Source organism: Embiotoca jacksoni, unplaced genomic scaffold (genome assembly GCF_022577435.1).
Source record: "Embiotoca jacksoni isolate LCO1_2020_lvr unplaced genomic scaffold, fEmbJac1.0.p SCAF_8, whole genome shotgun sequence".
NCBI lineage: Eukaryota > Metazoa > Chordata > Actinopteri > Embiotocidae > Embiotoca > Embiotoca jacksoni.
The window spans coordinates 4,659,391-4,678,871 of record NW_027185436.1 but is presented as its reverse complement, the minus strand read 5'-3'; the positions used below and the strand labels follow the sequence as shown (position 1 = coordinate 4,678,871).

Sequence of the window (19,481 nt, the reverse complement as noted above, 5' to 3'; positions counted from 1 at the left end):
TGCATTTAATGTATGTAAAGTCTGATAGTGGGATGTCAGTGAGGTATTTTGTTTGTCATTCTGAAATCTTTTTGTTGTTGCTGGTAGTCTCTAATAGACCTGGACCAGCACTTAAAAGTTGCAGTTGTTACCAGTTTCGCTATTTAACCTGTTAGTGCAAGGAAGCAGAAAACATACATTTGACTGGGTTCTCTAGTGGAAAAACTGTTAACTGCAACACCGTTTCTGAATTATCCACCTGATTTTTCATATACAAGTTCTCATTAGCTGACATAGAGCATACCCTGATAGAATGTATATCCAAAAAGGTAAGATCAGATAATATATCCTTCCAGCCAGGGGTGTAATACTACACCTTTGCTTCTAGCCCATTTATCAGTCTGTCTCTAGTTTTTGACCAGTCTATAAACCTAAACTACAAAGATAAGGCATAATAAACAAATATATTTCAACATGAATGATACATGTAATGCTCAAGAAACCGGCTCCCAAAGGAACAGAGCAACCCAACCAATTTCTTTGTAATCAATTGCTGGTGGCAGAAGGGAAATTGCAGTTCGTAATAAGGTGATCTCTCACGCCTCTTTTTTTTTCTTTTAGTTTAATTCAAACCAGTTGTATTCCAAATTAAGGCAGCTGTTCATATGCAAATGTTTTGTTTGCCCTTATGAACTCAGACACCACTCACGCTGACACCAACAATCAAACAATAACATCCTCCGCTCCACCGTTTGTTGTGCATTGCTAATGTGCGTGTTAATACCGAACAACAGAGAGGCAGATATACTGCACACTGAACAGCTTTCCACAGCTCTCGCCTTGGTGATGTTTTTGTTCTGCTCGAAAGTCGATGCATATTGTTCCTTCAACTATGAGAAGTGAGATTTCAGCATATGGCTTATTTTTGTGAATGTTTTCTTTTCTTTTTTTTCCCCAATCGATTCTAAGCTTCACATTTGTATCTCCGCAGTTGAGAGCGAAAAGAGGGAATAATATGAGGGAATGTGTGGATGTGCGTGCGCATGCGTGATATAGTGTTTATTGAATGGGGCACACATTGTTCCAGCCGGTCTATAACTTCCTATGAGGTCAAGGTCTGCCCGGCCATACTGACTGCAACTGTTGTGGTTTTAGCATTGTTGCCACTGAAAGAATGAAATCACACATTCTCTGGAAAGGGAGACAGTTGGAGTGGGTGCAGCAGTTAAAGGATGTTGGTGTGTGTTTGTCAATGTGTGTCCATCTCTTCAAGTGTGTGTTTATTCACATGCTAGTTTTGTATTTTGTGCAGCTTTTTGTGTGTTTGTGTGTAAGAAGGGTAGTGGGTGAAGGCATAACAATATAGAGAAGGAATTGTTTGGATCTACTATGCCGTCGGGACATTTATATTTTGTCTGCCCTGCAGTCAGAATTAAAATTACCAGGTGAATATTATATAGTAGAACGTAATAAATGCAATACAAGTCTACTTTTTTTTATTTTGTCACTTATCTGGTTTGTTTCTGAACCTCAGCTATTACCTGCCTGAAAATAAATCTGACTTAGGTCTGAATTTATATTTAATTTGACTGAAGTATGGCCTCTTCTTTCTAGCTTCTTTGTGTAAATACATTTTTCCCTCCCTGTTTTGTTTTCCTGCTCAGTAACTTCTCATGTTGAATCATCTTTCAACTGAGTGAAATTCTAAAGTCTACATATGGGAGATGCAGCTGGTGCAGCAGCACTCCCACCAAGGATATCATAGAGGTTTAGAAAGGCTGTATTTGTGTTTGATGCTGCACCTTTACAAAAACAAAACTGAAATTCAGAGTCATAATGGAGGCAATGCTTTTCAGGCTCAGAGTTACTGACTTGTATAACACGCACTTGGTAAGAACCAAATCTGTTTACGATTATTAGAAATAAGTTTGTTATTTGTTCATTTCTACTGAAACATGAGAATTATATTTTTATGACAATTATGTTTATATTTTGGTGGAACAAATACTAAAATTTGATTTTGGTAAATTCACTAAGTCACTTCATATGTGCAGTTATTGAGATCAGAGGAATTTTCAATGTTTGGATAGCGATTTGGCTAAAATAAGTAGTGGTCAAAAATGTATAGTACAACATATATATTCAACATAAAACAACAAGGAAAGTTGGGTATTTTCAGTATTATCCTGAGAGAAAAGCTCAGAAGTATCTACATAATGGATGGAAATTGAAACCTGTATTTTGGATATGGGTAATTTAACAGAAATTCCTGGATGTACCTTCACCTTTTGTCTTTTGGACATTTAAGTTTATTGCAGGAATATTGACTAAAATATAAGTCAAAACTATAAAGCTGCTAGCCAACTAATGGATTATGAGAGATAGGAAATGGAAGGAGAATTCCTGTAATATTACCTGGGTTTCACAGGTACTGGGACAGTCAGAAGACGCAGAGGCAGTCCTGTGTTTGTATGTGCTCGTGTGATTGTATGATCCTGTGCGGGCCTGCCTGTGTGTGATGTGCGGTATATATCACACACAGAGAGGCGGAGCAGAAAAAACATGTAGTTGTGTGTATCTGAGAGAGAAAGATATGTCCTCGAGAAGGGAGCGAGGCTTTATGTTTTAACACTGATAATACATTCAAAGCACTCTCAGTTTATTTCTTTATTTGGGGTTTATATTTCACCATGTCTACAGTAAACCTTTAATTTTACTACTTTATATATATACTTTTTTTTTTACTTTAAATACAGTATGTTTATATTACTCAGTATTTAGTTTTTTAACACAAATGGGACTTCATTAGGATATGCAGAGTGGCAACAAATGGAAAATGCAGGTTGTCACTGGACATAGTCTGTGGCGGTATGATATCGTAATACAGGGGTTACAACTCCATATATTGAGATATTATCAAGGTGATGTGCTGCAATGTTGAAATTTCTAATTGTAGGAAAACTGTTATAATATAAAGAACACATCACAATATGTATGAAATCGGAATGAAAAAAAGTTAGCTTTTTTTTTAATGCAATCAGAACATTGGGATCTGTGTTTGCATTAATCCCAGTGCCTTAACATCAAACATTATAGAACTACTTTTTGTGCAATCTGAAGCTGCTTTTCCACTGCCAGTGTCGGCTGTGCTCTGCGACTACTTTTCGTACAAAGTACTTTTGTAGATTTAGTTTTCCACTGCACATACAATAGTACCGCATCAATGTGGTGCCAGTGCAACATCTGCACCTCCTCAGTTGACCTCGGCATGGTTTGGCGGGTTGCCAGTAATCAAGTAGTGTCCAAAAACTGTGGCCACTCTAGTTGCTTGGATTGTTAACAATGTTGGTTTTGTGCACACATTGATCTCTCTGACCAATTAGTGGTCTGCAGGGTTTTCGGTGATGCCAAAAATAACACCAGGTATGATTCAAAACTAAGAATAGAAAAGGAGCCATGTTGAGTCGAGCCGGTACCATCAGTAGAAAAGAGGTTAGAGAAAAAGAACAATTCTTTGTATGTATCAATACAGTATCACAAAATATAATATAGCGGAACTCAAGTTTATCAATATTTTCTAACATCCTTACTGCATATATTGGAGCTACTGCTGCGTTTTCAGCCAAATAAACTGATTAAAAATGTTAAAAAGACGTGTGACATGAAGCTGCTGGAGGAGCACTGCGCGTGTCTTTAGTATGTTTATTTGCAGAGTAAAATATCAATCTATTCCTTTTTCAACTGAGGCAGCTGTTGCGCTATCTGCATATCAAAGATGGCTGATTTTTGTTAGTTTGTTGGTGATGCAGCCAAGCAGAGAAATGTGAAAATTAAACAGGCGAAGAATTGATGATTGATTTTCTGGTCGGTTCCACGGGGCGTCATAAATTTACTTTTGGTGAAGACACCAGAGGAAACAGTGAAGTCTTAGTTTTGCAGATAGGATTTGCATCCCTGAGGAAAGGCGACAGAGAACCCTTGCATAACACCGCAGAGCTTGGTGTTTAGTGTCAGATCATTAACAACCTTAACTTGAGGTGAATTATTGCTGTCCTGGGATCAGTAGCAACGTTGTGCTCTTCAACAATCCCTTTTTTTTTTTTTTATCTTTAAAAGTCATTGAGATGTGATTTACAGACAGATCTTAAATGTTTTTTCAACGAAGAGAAGATCCCAGACATACTGCAGCTACCCTTAAAAAGTATGTACTACTGCATGTAATAAGTATACAATTGGGACATACTACTTCGCCATGAAAATGTATCTTGAACTTTGACCCTCTTGGTGATATCCATCGCAATCCGTGCGAAGGATTGTGGGTCAGAACAGCTCGAGTAGCATGTTGGCCTGCGTACTGTAAAAAACGGCCAGATGTAGTCGAGCATCCTGGTACTTTTGGCGTACTACATTTGACATACTATGTAATGATACATACTCTATCTTTTTTCTGGTGTACTATATAGTATGGTAGTATGGATATTGGATCGCACACATAGTTTCAGCAAAGAATGACACACAGACCAGCTACATCTAACATAACTTATTCACCCAGGCCTTCTAATAAATGCACACTGTCCGAGTAAAGTGCTTTAAACATGTTGCACTTGGATTACAAGCTGAAGGGTCCTTTCTTTGACTGAGAGTGTAACCTGCAGCAGAGATTATCCACTAGATTAGCTGGAGCGGTGTGTAGAGGAGAAAAGGGGCATTTAATTACCAGATAATCTCACCCACTCTTCATTCTTTCTCTTTTCTGTCTCATTTATCTCTCTTCTTCCCAGACCTACAAGAGACAGTGAAGATGATGAGGATGACGACAGGAAGGGCAAAGGCTGCACCCTGCAGGTATTATTTGATTGGTTTTCATGTCACACTTTTGCTGGTTCTTTGATCTGGTTTTTTTTATTATTTTTTTTTTTTTATGTCAGTATCACTGAAAACCAGAAAAAAGACTGCTGCTCTGCTACATACTGAGGACAAGATGTCGCTGCTTCTCTATTTATTCAAAAGCTAACAGTGAAATAAGAGCCCATTGTGAAGTCTAAATATGACCTTTCTCTTGACCTTTCAGTACCAGTACGCTCTGGTGCGGGTCCTCACCCATTTCGTCGCAGAACCGTCCGACCCAGGAGGAGAGATGGTCTACATGTTGGGTGCAGATTGGCAAGCCGATATCACTCACTTGGTTTTAGACCAGCTGAAGGTAGGAAAACACGCAACGCCCACATATACGCACTCGTAGTTTCACCAAGTCATCCATGAGGGAATTGTTTAACATTTTAGGATATTAAACTCATTCGCTTACTGAGACTTAAATGAGAGGATCAATACCACTTTCCTGTCTGTGCATTAAGTATATAGCTAGAGACAGAAGGGGATTAGTGAAGTTTATCATAAAGACTGGCAGCAGGGCGGAGCAGCCGGGCCGGATCTCCCAACAGTACGGCTACCTCATCAACACGCTGTTACTTGTTTGTTTAACCTGCACATAGACATGAATGTAAAAATAATCATGTGTGCTGTTAGAGTCACACGCTGTCACAGTTTCCTCAAAAACAACTCTTTTTTTTTTTTTTTCATTTCACCCAATATGTTGGTTGCCCGGCAACCTCGCTGCGATGATGGAGGAGACTCCGGGAAGTCACTCCACCTGGCTGTCGTTTGCCAGTTAATGAATTACAGCTCACAACTCCCTTTTGAAAACAGAAAATACTTTTTTTTTTTTTTCCCTACATTGCGGTTTATGTGAATTTATAAATTACAGGTTAAAGATGCAAAATACAAAGTGACTAAAAGCTTTGGAGAGAGCCAACCTGGTGCTTTACCTGTGTTTTCATTGTCTATGCTAAGCGAGGCTAACAATCTCCCAACTCTCGTTCCATACTCGGTTTCACTTGATATGAATCTTGAAGAGCGATATCTTTCACAAAATGTTGAACTTTTCCTTTAACTCTTTTAACGTAAGCACTGATGTTCGACTTTTGATTTTCTCATGAGAATAATTTGATGAAGCATTAATCCAGTGCAACTTGTAGTTGTGACTGACGGCTGTTTCTGTGCTCCGCAGGTGGAAGATCCTCGTATTGCCAGACTAATAGACGGACGCATCTTAATCGGGCGGGACCTGGGGATCACCACTATACAGGTATGTCCTCCCGCTCTGTTGTCTGTCACATCAGTTTACCTGTTACCATCTCAAACCACAGAAAAAAAAACAAAAAAACATGTTCCTAATTGAGTTATTCTATTTAGCCTCTTATCCTGGGAATGACATATTATATAATATTAAATAGAATGTAAAATAGTCAAATACAAAAAGTAAAAGAATCCTTCAGTGGAGTCGGATTTCGTCTCTTTGCTTCTGCTTTTATTTTGAAGATTTGAAACCGATCTCTTCCCAGAATACAGTATTTGAATTGAATTTTATAGATTGAGAAAACCCAGGTATATAATATACTGTATGTATCGCTTGATGGACAACAAGTTCAGAGAAAGACTGTCGAAACAGTCTGAGCGCCATTGGTACGTCACACTGCAGCCATAGGCGCTCCTCTGATGTAAACGCTGTCCTCTTCCTGTCCATCTCCTGCAACTACAAGCCACCCTTGCTGGGTTGTTACACAATTAGCCACAATTAACTGTCGGATTTGGCCCCGACATCTCAGCTTGCTGTTCGGCAATTATAACACATGCACACGCCGAGCACTCGTACACGCGCCGAATCCCAATGAGCCGGGCCGCCGTAACTCAATGTGACAGCGGAGGACAGTCCTGTGGCTTTCCTGTTCGTCTCATTCGGAGCGCATACATTTTCACGACGGCTCTGAAGAGTGCGTCGCGTGCGTACCAAAAGTAGGTTGGCGCCGAGTTCAGCGCGGCAGCGGCTGGATATCTTGGGGATTATTATTATTTTATTTTTTTTTGAGAACAGCTGAGTGTGCGTTAGCTTCCGTCCAACTGGGGATTGGCTGCATTCATGCACGCATACGCGAACACACGCGTGCAGATGCTCGCGCATGGACAGCTGTGCGCTGTTTGGGAGCCGGGAGAGAGAATTTACCCAGCTTTCCCGTCGAGATGCCAGAGTCGACAGCCGTCATTTGATAGTTTGACATTTCAATTTTACTCCCCAGCTCCGTCTCCCCGAGTCTCGCCTCTCCCTGCCCGCCTCTCCCTCCTTTCTCCTCCCGTCCCCTCTTTCCCGCCCTCCTGTTCTCCGTCGGTCTTGAGGAGCAATCCCAGAGCCGTCAATCATTGCATTTTGTTACCTCGCTGAGGGTGGGATTGAGTTTGACGCCTCGACGCGTTCGCTGAGAGATTTTCTTTGTGCACCAATCAGATCTGCCTCCCCTCCTGTCGCCGGGTGGAGAAGTACACTACCACACTGGTGCTCCTAATCTCATCACTGTCTGTCTGCTGCTCCTTCTCGCCATCTGTAGCCCAATCTCTTTTCATGCTCCGTCTTTCTGCCCCATCTCACTTTCTGTCCTCCTCTATTTGTCACTGTCTCACTCCCTCTGACACCTACTCCGTACATTTCTCTCCCGCCATCTCACTGGCGCTCTCCCTCTCGTCTCTCTTAGGTTTAGTTCTTTAGTTTGGGCCATGTTGTCTTAGTTGAATGCTGACACACTGGAGCTCAGCTGGGAGGCAGACGGGAACGCTGTGTATGTGTTCTCATTACTTAGTCCGTGTTACGCAGTGTGATGTTAAATGGCAGCAGCGGCGTTTCCAAGCCAACATTTTCTTGACGCAGACAGTATCAGTATCTTCAGCTTTTATACATTTGTGTTTGTCTGTGTGTGTTGAAGACATGGTAGGTAACATACTGCGTAGAGTGCAGAGTTGACTCACTTGATCAGCCTGTGTGTATGAGCTTTTTTTAAGTTTAACAAAAAAATATTTTTTTTTTATTAACAGTAGGGTAGCTGTGGTGTTGCGCCTCTGGGTATTACACATTTGATGACTCTATATACAATCTATATGTCTTCAAGTAGTGCAGTTATTAATAAGTACAGGAATCTATAGAAAAACAGTTCTGCATCACGGAAAAGTGTGTCATACACTCACCTGTCCACTAAAGACATTTGACACACTTGGAGTCCTCCAGACGTGAGAAGAGCACAAACTTAAACACAGGCACATTTTCTTGTTTGACAAGTAATGGAATGACATCTTAAGTCTCATAATGTTGCACTCAACAGTGAGGTAGTATCTCACTCAACGGAGGTAATGGGACGAAGTACAGAGTTCACTGACGTGAGGGCGTAATAAGTAAGGAAGGAAGTTGTGGACTTTCACCTGGGAGAAATTTCGGACATGACATTGTTTTTTGGGGTTTTTTTTGTTTTATTTTCATAATCACAACTAAAAAAAAAAAATTCCCTAACCTCCCTTTTTTCTTTCTTTTTTTTTTTAAACATAACCACTGGTTTCCATATGTTTTTTTGTTTTTTTTACACGTGACGCTGATGCATCTGACATGGCAAAGAAGGACTGAAACTCTGCCCTCTATTGGACATGATATGTATTACACACTTCGCAGTGATACCAGGTTGACAGAATGCACTATACAAAGAAGTTTCAGTCCAGAGAGTAAACATGTCGACGTCAAAGTAAAATGCTGGTGGATATACATGTCCCAGACAGTGTTCAGTTCTCGTATGGTCCTGGGTTAAAAGCTGTTTTTGAGTCGTCTGCCAGAGGGCAGCAGGTCAGATGGCGTCCAGGCTGGAACGGGTCCTTCAGTATGCTAGCTGCTCTGCTAAGGCACAGAGAGACCAATAAGTCCTACAACGATGGCACTGAACAGCCGATGGTCTTTTCCACTACAAAGCAACCGGCATACCATGCAGTGACATATTTATTATTCTGTAACATTATGAGACGCAAGATGTCATTCCATTACCTGTCAAACGAGAACATTTTTAGTAAGGTGTTTTTGTTTGTTTGTTTGTTTGTTTGTTTGTTTTACTACAAATGACATGCAGGTAATTTAAATTTTTAAAAAAATGGTTTTCAACTCTGTGTGTTGTTTGATCTTTCATTGCAGGTTCTGTCCCCGCTGTCTGACTCAATACTGGCAGAGAAGACTGTAACCGTGTTGGATGACAAGGTACCATAATATTGTCCTTCATTTTATGTATTTGGGATGTAGGTGCCTTTTATTAGCGTGTGTTATGATTGTGTGATCTTCAATCCTATGTTGCAGATCACTGTGGTAAACAAGGGAACACTATTGAGCTTAATAGCATCTTAAAGGAAACAGCGTCCAAAGTCGCTCGCAGATTATGTAAACACGTTTATTAGTCGACATACAAGTACATACTAGTCCGCATGCAAGGCAAAGCACAGGCACATTTTATTGTAACATATTTAAATGACTGACAACTATTTTTTTCATCATGCGATGTGTATATTTAGTAACTGTTGTCTGTACTTTGGACTTGGACCAGTTGAAGTTGGATTGTTTGGGCCTTTTAGCAATACTCCTGCGTACCACCAGATGGAGCATCGCGTTTAACGCACCACAGTTTGGCAATCACTGATTTACGATTTGCTGACTCTTATCATGGTGAATGTCTTAACATCGCCAAATATAAATATGGTATACTATTCAATGTGCTTAGTTTTATTTTGCCACTATACTATAGCACTGCTTAAAGTGCCATCGTACCTCCAACGGTGATGACTCTATCCCACCTTCAAAGTGATTGCAGTATCATCTAACATCATAAAAGAATCGTTCTGTGGTACCAAACTTAATCTCTTCAACAACCGTCCCTATCTCCTCCTTTCTAGCCAGTGAAAGGAGAGAAAACAAGTGGAACTCAAACTTTTTCACTGGCTGCTTCTGTAAGTGACGTGCAGTAACTCTTGTTTGTGTAGGTCACCATCACAGACCTGGGAGTCCAGCTGGTGGCATCTTTGTCCCTCAGTATGGCGCAGAGTCCTGGAAATAACCAGGCAATACAGCTGACAACTACAGCTACAGACCTGCTACACACACCTAAACAGGTAATACGGAACAAATTTACACACACACACACACACACACACACACACACACACACACACACACACACACACACACACACACACACACACACACACAGTCTGACTACTAATCCTAACGCTCACCTTAAACCAAGTCGTCTCACAAAAATGTAATGATTTTATGTTGTGGACTTTTGTTCCCAATAAGAAAATGTAACTGTTTAAACAGATTTGTGTCCCCACAAGATGAGTAACACACATCCTCACACAGAGATCAAAAACATGTCACCCCCTACCAACTTTTCATGATACACACGATAAACATACATACGGCAGACGCCTCGCTGCCTTCAGGTTTGTATCACACACATAAAGTGCTGGACTAAACCCTAAGCTGTTCCCGTCTCGACAGTAATACCCCCAAAAGGTTGTAATCACAGAACTTAAACAGTAATTCTGTGCTGCTAACATCATCTCACTGTTATCTCTCCCATAATCCGTTTCTAATTAGGAGTGTGTAACTGCTGGGCTGCAGCGCTCTTCAGCAGCAGTTACAAGCACCTAAAGGTCTACAGTTATTCCTTTATGGAAGTACAGGCCTGGAATACAATACAACCAGCAAAAAAAGAAATCATAACTATAGATGTGATGAATGTGTAAAACAAATTGAAAAATATACATTAAAATGAAATTTCTTTTCTTACTCTAAAGACAGTCACTTACATCTACATTCATATTATATTGCTAGTGTACCATGTTACAAGCTATTCTCGACTCTCTAATCACATTGCCGGGGGTTATTTTATCACACTATCTCAAGCTATTACCCCTCACTCTTTTGTTCCCCCTCCACAATCCTTTCTCCCTCAATTTCTTTTTTTTTTTAATCAAACAATACCCCACATCATAATTTCTATCTGAGGGCTAATTGGACGAGAAGCAGCTCATCACAATGAAGAAAATACCATTCCGATCCGGCATTTTATTCAAAGACTCATCAGGTTTTATCTGCGTCATTCCGCATCACCTGCGGAGACGATGTATGGAGAGAGAAAGTAAGGAGGAGAAGAAAAAGGCTGAAAAGATTTTATTTTAAAACACACAAGACTGTAGGGAAAAGTGGGGAAATAAGGGAATGGAGAAGGCAAGGAAAATGACAATTTAATGTGAAAATAAAGGGAGGGAAAGAGATACAGCGATGTTCCTCAGCGATGTTGGATCTTAATTACTTTTGTAAGAAGGTTTTTGCTGTTATACCCACAAAATCTTTTTCTGTGTTTTGATTAAAGCAAGCAATTTTTTTATATCGAGGGAAATTAGAGGGACAGGATCACTTAAAGACAAATGGAGGAAAAATATACTCTCGAAGCTTAGTTTTGTTTAATTTGCAACAACATATTGCATATCTACAACCAGTTGTTGCTTCAAGGGTGTCAGAGCCAGTGACACTCAAAAGCTGAACCAGCTGAAGAAGGAGGGTGTCTCTGCAAAGCCCCGGAGCCCCTAAAGTTGGTTGTTGAGAGGATGTTGCACAAACCGCTCAACATAACAGGCAACACTTCACATCCCCTGCACGGCCTGCTGGTCAGGCAGCAGCGTGTTTTCAGTCAGAGGCTCCGCTGCAGCAGGGGCCGCCACAGGAAGTCATTCTTCCCCACCGCAACAACAATATACTGTATAAGGACTCCCCTCTGTGCCGGGACGGGAGACTCATCCTCTGAGTGGCAGCGCACATTCCACATGCAACACTGTAATTTCCCTTTTGGAGATCAATAAAGTATCCGTTGGACTTTTTGTTAAAATCTAAATGTAATTTAGTGCAGCTCTAAATGGCAAATCATTGGAACAAATGTGGATGTGTCACTGACAATGCTACATGCTTTCTTCCCTGTGGCCAGTAAACGGGTATCAATGATGCAGATATTGTTTTTGACCAATCATAACATTTTGACATTTGACTATAGCTCATGTCGCAGTGAAATTTCTCAGCAGCGGAGTTAGAAAAGTGGGATTGATCAATAGTTCACTGCGACCTACAATCAAACTTTTTTCATAAAAGGCTTTCAGAGTTTCTTACCTCTGTCCAAACTGCTACTAACGCACTTCTCTGATTGAATGATCTTTATAGATCCTTGAATAGCTCATACTGTTATTTCTCTTATTCAGGAAGCCGTGATCAGTGCATGGATCCAGTACAGTGACGGTTCAGTGACACCGCTTGATATCTACGATCCCAAGGACTTCCTGCTCTCAGCTGTCTCATTGGATGAAAGTGTTATCTCTGTTACCAATCAGGTACGGGCTGCTTCCTTTCCCTGATGTAAAGTTAAAGCTGCGTGAAGGATGCCGTACCATGACATTTATACAAATCATTATTTGCAGGAAATTCGGCACAAAGCGTAACTTGATCCGAATGCCACATGTTTGTTCACCTTCACGTTGTCTCTGTCAATCAGGAGCAGCACTGGCCGATTGTGGTCGCGGAGGGTGACGGACAGGGGACGCTGGTTCGCGTCGAGATGGTCATCTCTGAGACTTGCCAGAAGTCCAAAAGGAAGAGTGTGCTGGCATCTGGAGTCGGGAATGTGCTAGTTAAGTTTGGAGCAAAGAGTGAGGAGAGAGGAGTGATCGGAAGAGGTGGACCGGAGGACGGCGGAGGGATGGACAACAGCACCAGCGAGCAACGGACAAAGGACGGAGGAGAGTGGAAGTCCAACAGCGCAGCAGTGGACCGAGAGGAAGGAGCCATGAGGAAGGTAGGAGGGTTTTGGAGATATTTCTAAAACTATCTAGTCACAATTGGTGGACGTACTTCACTTTACCTCCTTTATACTAAATTTATTTAATGACAAACTTAACCGTGTACATGTGTTAATTTCCATTTATCAGGTTAGCACAACAACCAAGAGCACAGTAATCAACCGTGCTTCAGGTGGCAAAGCTGCCAGTGGTGGCAGCACCAGTCGAGGCAACGGTCCCAACCAAGCAGGGGACTACAGCAGCTTCCCAGTGCAAGTGGAGGTACCAGGGAGCGGAAACAGCGAGCTGAGCCAGACCACCAGAGGCCTGTCAGACCTGGAGATCGGCATGTATGCCCTTCTGGGAGTGTTCTGCCTGGCAATACTGGTCTTCCTCATCAACTGTGTCAGCTTTGCTTTCAGGTAAAACACGTTCGTATTTGAAGTGAACACTTTGAACCTAACATAAAAACTGTGCTGTAGGTTAAAGATGTGGTATGTAAGATTTAAGTTCTATCTTGTAATACCACTTTGCAGGTTAGGAGGTGATAGTGAGTCACTGTACCGTCCAATCTTTTAAGCACTTTGGGGGAATTTTGTGTATTCTTGGCCCACTCTTAGTTATTAGTTGGCTTTTTTTCTTTTTATAATTCATGATTGTAAAGTAAAATGGTATGGAGTCAGTTGTGGATCAACAAAAAAAAAAAATGGCAATTGGTTAAGATAATCTTAATCTCTGCACAACAATACATACACCAGATGTCTTTGAGCTGATGTCAGAAACAGATTTTCTGTAATTTCTTCATATTTTTCGGATAATCTTTGTTATTTTTGTAATGTTTGAAACAAAAAATCTTATAAATTGTATATTTAAATAGTAAGGTAGAGTTACATCATGGTTGATAAATCTGGAGTGTGGACCACGACGTGATAAAACAACCAATGTTAATAGGCAATTTATTTATTGGCTAAATCCAATCAATCAATTGTTGTTTCCTATCCAGGTTTTTTTCAGTTTTATTTTTCTTTATTGAAATTTTATCGTTCGCCTAATATTCTGGTCCAAATAGAGTACATGTTGTTTGCCTAGCACCAAGTCAGGACAATTTTACACAACCTTAGGTTGACCTCAATGTTGATTATAGACGGCCCTCACCTGCTAGTTTTCTTTAAGTTTTCTTTGGACCTATTAACAATATTTTGCAGGGCGAATTTGATTCAATTACCTGATTGTTATCTGAATTCTCTGTCCATCTGCAGTCATGCCATTATCTACCGTTCTACTCTCTAAATAGAAAGACAACAAAAAGTCCTCAAATCCATAAAGGTTGTTAAATATGACTCACAATAATGTTTCCTAAATTAGCACCCTTTGTTAGGTTTAGGCACAAAAGCCACTTAGATAGGATTAGGGGAAAGATAATGGTTTGGGTTAAGATGCTGACTTGAAACATGTCGTGCCTTAAAATTGAAAATGTTCTTGAAGTTATCCAACCTACATTGTCATAGCAACATTAAATACAGTTTTAAAAAGCTGTGCCAACACATGGTTGCAACAAGAGGCGAACAGCGGTGTCCTGCACCCAAGTCTACTGTTGTATCAAACACCCAACCTGCCTCCTCATGGAAAGGAAAAACTCACGTTTTACAGACATCATCTGAAATGTGTCTCTTTTCTATGTATGTGGCTACCACGGCAATCAATCCTAATTGGCATTGTTACCATGGTTCCCGCATGTAATTTTAACACATATTGTGCTGCCACCATCACAAAATGTGGAGTTAAGTCGTCGTCATTTCACATAAGGTCAACGGTCATTTGATTAAAGGACGCTCCACACCAGCTTGTCGTTATTTATACGACTGCTAGAGGTCGCTTAACTTCAAAACTTAACAGAGGATACTTGATTGAGTGCGCTGCTTGCACAAAATGGTCAAAAATGCCCATTTTCTATTTTTCCATCACCGATTAATTATCATCTTTTGTCTGCAGATATCGTCACAAGCAAGTCCCAGTGCTGGAGGCGGGAGGCAACATGAACCACGCCCATGACTGGGTGTGGCTCGGCAATGAGGCCGACCTTCTAGCTGACCACTCTGAACAGTGTCAGGGCGGCCTGCCTGATGAGTGCACCACCATCATCGACCGGAACGAAGGAGCATACGAGGAGAACAAGTACCTGCTGAACGGGGCTGGCAACACCTTGGTGATGGGCGTGGGCACAGGCATGGGCACCATTAGTCGGAGTGGTGGCATAGGGGGACACCGGGGCATCACCCATGGACAAACCCTGCCCAGATCTGTTCCAGAACCGCATCAGTGCCTTTCAGCAATCACTACCGGTGGCAAAGACGTCATTGGTCAAAAGGAGCATCTAAATAATTCCCCTCGGGCCACGGCTGCAGCCGCGGTTGCGGCCGCCAAACGTAAACGAGTCAAATTCACATCTTTTGCCACCGTTCTGCCCAATGATAATTCAGGTGGAGGCGGCCCATACGCCAACTCTTCAGTCCTGGTGACCAATGGGAGCGAAGATGACATCAAATGGGTGTGCCAGGATATGGACCTCGGTCAGTCTGAAATCAGAACCTACATGGAGAGGCTACAAGACAATCTGTGACTGATGGGAAAGAGACTGTGAAATGGAGGGGCAGAGGATGAATGCAGGAGGGAGGACGGACAATGAGTACAATTCACCTGTAATGCCTTTGCAATGGATTAATGGAGGGAGAATAGGAGGATTACTAGAACAGTAAAGAGAACATAAAGTGTGGTAAAGAGTTTAGAACAGACAGTGTAGGGGATGCTTACGTTTAGCTCCCCTTTAGTCTACGGAAACCATAAAGTCATCACTAGTTGACACTGAAATTAATAGTAGCAAACAATAAATAACATTCTGAGTTTGTTTTGTATTATTTATTGTGAAAATATTAGTGTAAAAATCAATAATAAAGTCATTATTGGTTATGAATGTTTACTTTCAGAATACCAGTAAACCATTGTATACATACATTATACAGTTAATTCAGGGTATGTTATTGGACAGACATTATTAAGCCACTATACATGTAAACGAGGATGACGAGAACTTACATCAAGTCTTTTTTACTCATATGTTGTCTTGCCAACATTGGCTGTGGCTGTTGATTAATTTCTGATTTTGATTTAGTTTTAATATACAAACCTGTCATTTTTCTGCCAAGTCTGCTGAATAATTACATAATAAGTCCCAGATTTCTCTGGAGAATAGGGGCACATCAGAGATACTATCTGTTCTTGTTCGACCATGTGACCCATTTTCTTTGGGCAATGCTCATAAGTAACATGTGAAATGTAAAAAATATATATATATTCCGAGTACTCAACTAGGATCCAGGCATTTCGCAGTCCCAAGTGGGAATTTCCATTTAGCTCTGTGTTCAGGCAATCAAGCTCTTTCCTCAACCAACAGAGTGTGCCGAGAATCGGAAAACGATGTGTCGTGCAAAAAGACTGTTTCTCCCTTGGATCCAAGACAGAGGCATTTAATCTTGCACAATTACAAACAGGAAAGGACATTAGCCATATTTAAGGCTTAATTTCTGTTTCCTGAAACCCTGTGGCCAATGGCGGCTCTCTCCCCGTATTCACAACCAATCCTGTTGTCCCCTGGCCTCTCTCTCCTCGTCTGTGATTGGACAGCAGTAGAACCTTTGTGAACTCAAACACACAGTGAAATACTGTCTGTAACCTAAAGGAAGGGGGACGGCCTGAGGTGTCTCGCATTAAAAGGAGGCTGCTTGAGCTTCGCAGAGCCTGACTGAACACTTCACAATGAGGATTATTTAAAACAAAATGTATCATGTAGGCAACAAGACAGACCGTGTTTTACATGGAGCTAACAGGATGTATTGAATGACATTACGATATAAATGAAAATGGAATGAATATCTAACAAATAGATATGGGTTCATGAAACATCTTGCTGAACCGTATTATACTTTTTTTTTTCTTTTGTTTGTCCTTTTTGATAAATGGAAGGTTTTTGATTATGTTTTTCCTCATTTGGGAAAATATTAATTGTAGCTTTTTATTTAGAATTTTATTAAGATTTTAAGAATATATGATTCCTTTTTTTCCCCTCCTTGATATCTATTTATTTAAATTGACAATTGAGAGGGTGAGGAAGGAAAGAAAGGCCAAGGACATAGACTGAAAATAATAGACCTGCTGGTGAATGATAGCACATAGAAGTGAAAAGAAGGAGACAGAGCAGGCAGAGGTTGCCTCACCTTCGTTAAGCTCAGGTGACGAGTCATGAAGAACCGACAATAAAAAAAAAAAAAAGGAGAACTGTAAGATTGTTAAGATTGCAATATTTATTTATAAATGTGTTACTGTTTCAGAGTACACTGTATGTTGTAAATAAATAAACATGCTTCAAAGTGCTTGTGAATAAGATTGCAGGTCACTAGCCAACGACATGGTGATATTTTGTACATTTTACAGTGCAAATATGGTACACAATACTATCTACCACCACAATGTGAAAGTGATCTTATTGGTTCTTTTTCTAAAGATGTTTCCTGTCTTTGTTTCAAGTATTGAATGAGTTCTTGTCTTTGTACAGGGTAGGAAACCTCCATAAGGAGATGTAAACATGGAGCCAGTCTGTCATTCATCACTCTCGAAATTTGTTTGAGGATGGTGAGTCTGAGATTTCAGAAAAGAAAACCAAACCAAATGTCAGGATTTTGATCAGTGGGCTAATCCAAGAGACCACAAAGGCAGAATCTGGATTATAAAGCATCTCTGTTTTTCAATTATTTGTTAACCAAGAAGCATAATAAAAAAAAATGCACATTGAAATCACAGCCCAGTTTGTTGGGTCTGAAACTGAAAAGAAAAGAGAGCTTGAATAGACACAGGTACGAGACCTGAGCTGACACCAAATGGGGGAACAAAAATGGGCTGCTTTGCCTCCACCAAAGCAATAGATAATTTGACTGAAGGTGACAACTGTGCTGTATGTTCTGGACACATTACTGTGTCTAGCCTACTCACATACTCAACACAGTTTCAAGACTGTTGTGATCAAAAGGATTAGTCGGTCTGAGTTTAACAGTCACTGAAGGTCTAAGTGTAGCAATGCTCTATGATGAAAAACCCTTTTGACTCGTAACATGCTGTTAGTTTTAATCATATTTTACAGCCTTGGACACCCATTCTTCCTTTTTTGTTTGAAAACTGTATGGATGTGAACTAAAATAAATAAAAAAAATACAAGGCTATTTTTGAGTTTATTTTGAAGGTATTTCAGCTTGTATTTGATACTAGAGGAGGTCAAATCTACCCAATGTCACCACAGATGTCAGTGAAGGACTGTGATCAAGTCCATGCTTACTGAACTACTGCTTAGCTTCACTGGCACAAAGAGGAATTGTTTTTTTTAAAGCATAAAAGTTCTTCAGTATCTTTGCGACTGTCAGAGGTCAGGAGAGTAGTTGGTTGAAAACTGGAAAGCAAAGTTTTGTGTGTTAATTCATGTTAATGTGGTTCTACCAGTAACATTAAACAGATCAAATCTAATACAAACGTCTACAGTACAAGTGCAGAATCAAGACCACAGTTGTTTTCCACATTCTCCTCAGAGGCTGTTTTGTTGGAATACAGCACAATGGATGCTGTGTATCTGCTGATAAGCCATCTCCCAACAGAAATATGTTCATATTTCAGCAATAGATTTTTTTTGGACTGTGATATTAAGCCAAATCATGTAATACACCTGTCAGTCCACTAGAGAATACCGTGTCAGTGTGGCGCTTCGCCTCGTCTAGGCGTGGAAAGTACACGCATGTATGACCAGGGTCGAAGAAGGAGGTCATGTGATGAAGTACAAAGAGTGATAACGTTTGAGTAGAGAGGAGGTCTGAGGTGGAAGGATGAAACAAACACAGGACTTTAACCCAGATGACTGACGTTCGAGTTAGTGATAAAGCAAAAATCATGAACATTGACGTCTGTAACGTTACTTATGCTAAAACGCACATTTACACATTTAGACCCAAACCTAGATATTTTCCGAAACCTAACCACATGTTTTTTGTGTGTGTTTAATGACACAGTATCCTCTATTGGACTGAAGGGCGTATTACACACTTTGGTGTGACATTGGATATTTATGTAGCACAAAGAAATGCGAGGACATTGCAGCTAGGAAGGTAAAATGTGCATGCTGTATGTTTGGTTCTGACACTGATCAACATTCAAAATAATGCTTGACAGGAACATCTTGTTTCCTCTTAGTTTACCATTGCAAAACAGTTTTATAAGAACATAAATCTGCTGAGAAAGGTTTTGCGACAGATGGATGCTGCAGTGCTGCAGGGTTAACCCTGTTAGATGTACTTGTTAGGCTTTGTGTCCACAGAGGATCTGCATTTATAGTGCTGTCTTATTATTGTATTTTTGGTTTTTGTTTTCACAGGAGTTTTCAGCCACTGTAGAGGCACACCATACCTGTGAACATATTATATTAGAACCACTTTAATTGTGAATATGATAACAGCATCTCTCAACCTAGTTGTTTTCAGACCAAAGCATATAACTTCTGAACAATTCCTCTCTGAACAGCAGTTGTTCAGCGAGCCAGGAGGAAAAAGAAGGACTTCTGCAGTGGCTCCATCTGACTGAGCTGAAATAGTCCAACCTCATAAACAAAAGAGTTTCACTCCACAAATGGTGTTCAGCTACTGTGTGTAGGTACAGCGGGAGGAACACATGGGCAG

The 19,481-nt window shown here is 40.6% G+C and overlaps 1 protein-coding gene across 1 annotated transcript in view; it reads left to right on the top strand.

Moving 5' to 3' along the window:
• Positions 1–17,984, top strand: part of LOC138215838 (transmembrane protein 132D) — a 268,114-nt gene extending 250,130 nt beyond the window's left edge. The window contains exons 8-16 of the mRNA XM_069178264.1: positions 4,761–4,824; positions 5,051–5,182; positions 6,047–6,124; positions 9,032–9,094; positions 9,868–9,996; positions 12,142–12,270; positions 12,432–12,731; positions 12,865–13,136; positions 14,707–17,984. Coding sequence (XP_069034365.1) covers positions 4,761–4,824; positions 5,051–5,182; positions 6,047–6,124; positions 9,032–9,094; positions 9,868–9,996; positions 12,142–12,270; positions 12,432–12,731; positions 12,865–13,136; positions 14,707–15,334 — 1,795 coding nt within the window. The 3' untranslated portion in view covers positions 15,335–17,984. The remainder of the gene's footprint in view (positions 1–4,760; positions 4,825–5,050; positions 5,183–6,046; positions 6,125–9,031; positions 9,095–9,867; positions 9,997–12,141; positions 12,271–12,431; positions 12,732–12,864; positions 13,137–14,706) is intronic.
• The last annotated feature ends 1,497 nt before the right edge of the window (positions 17,985–19,481 follow it).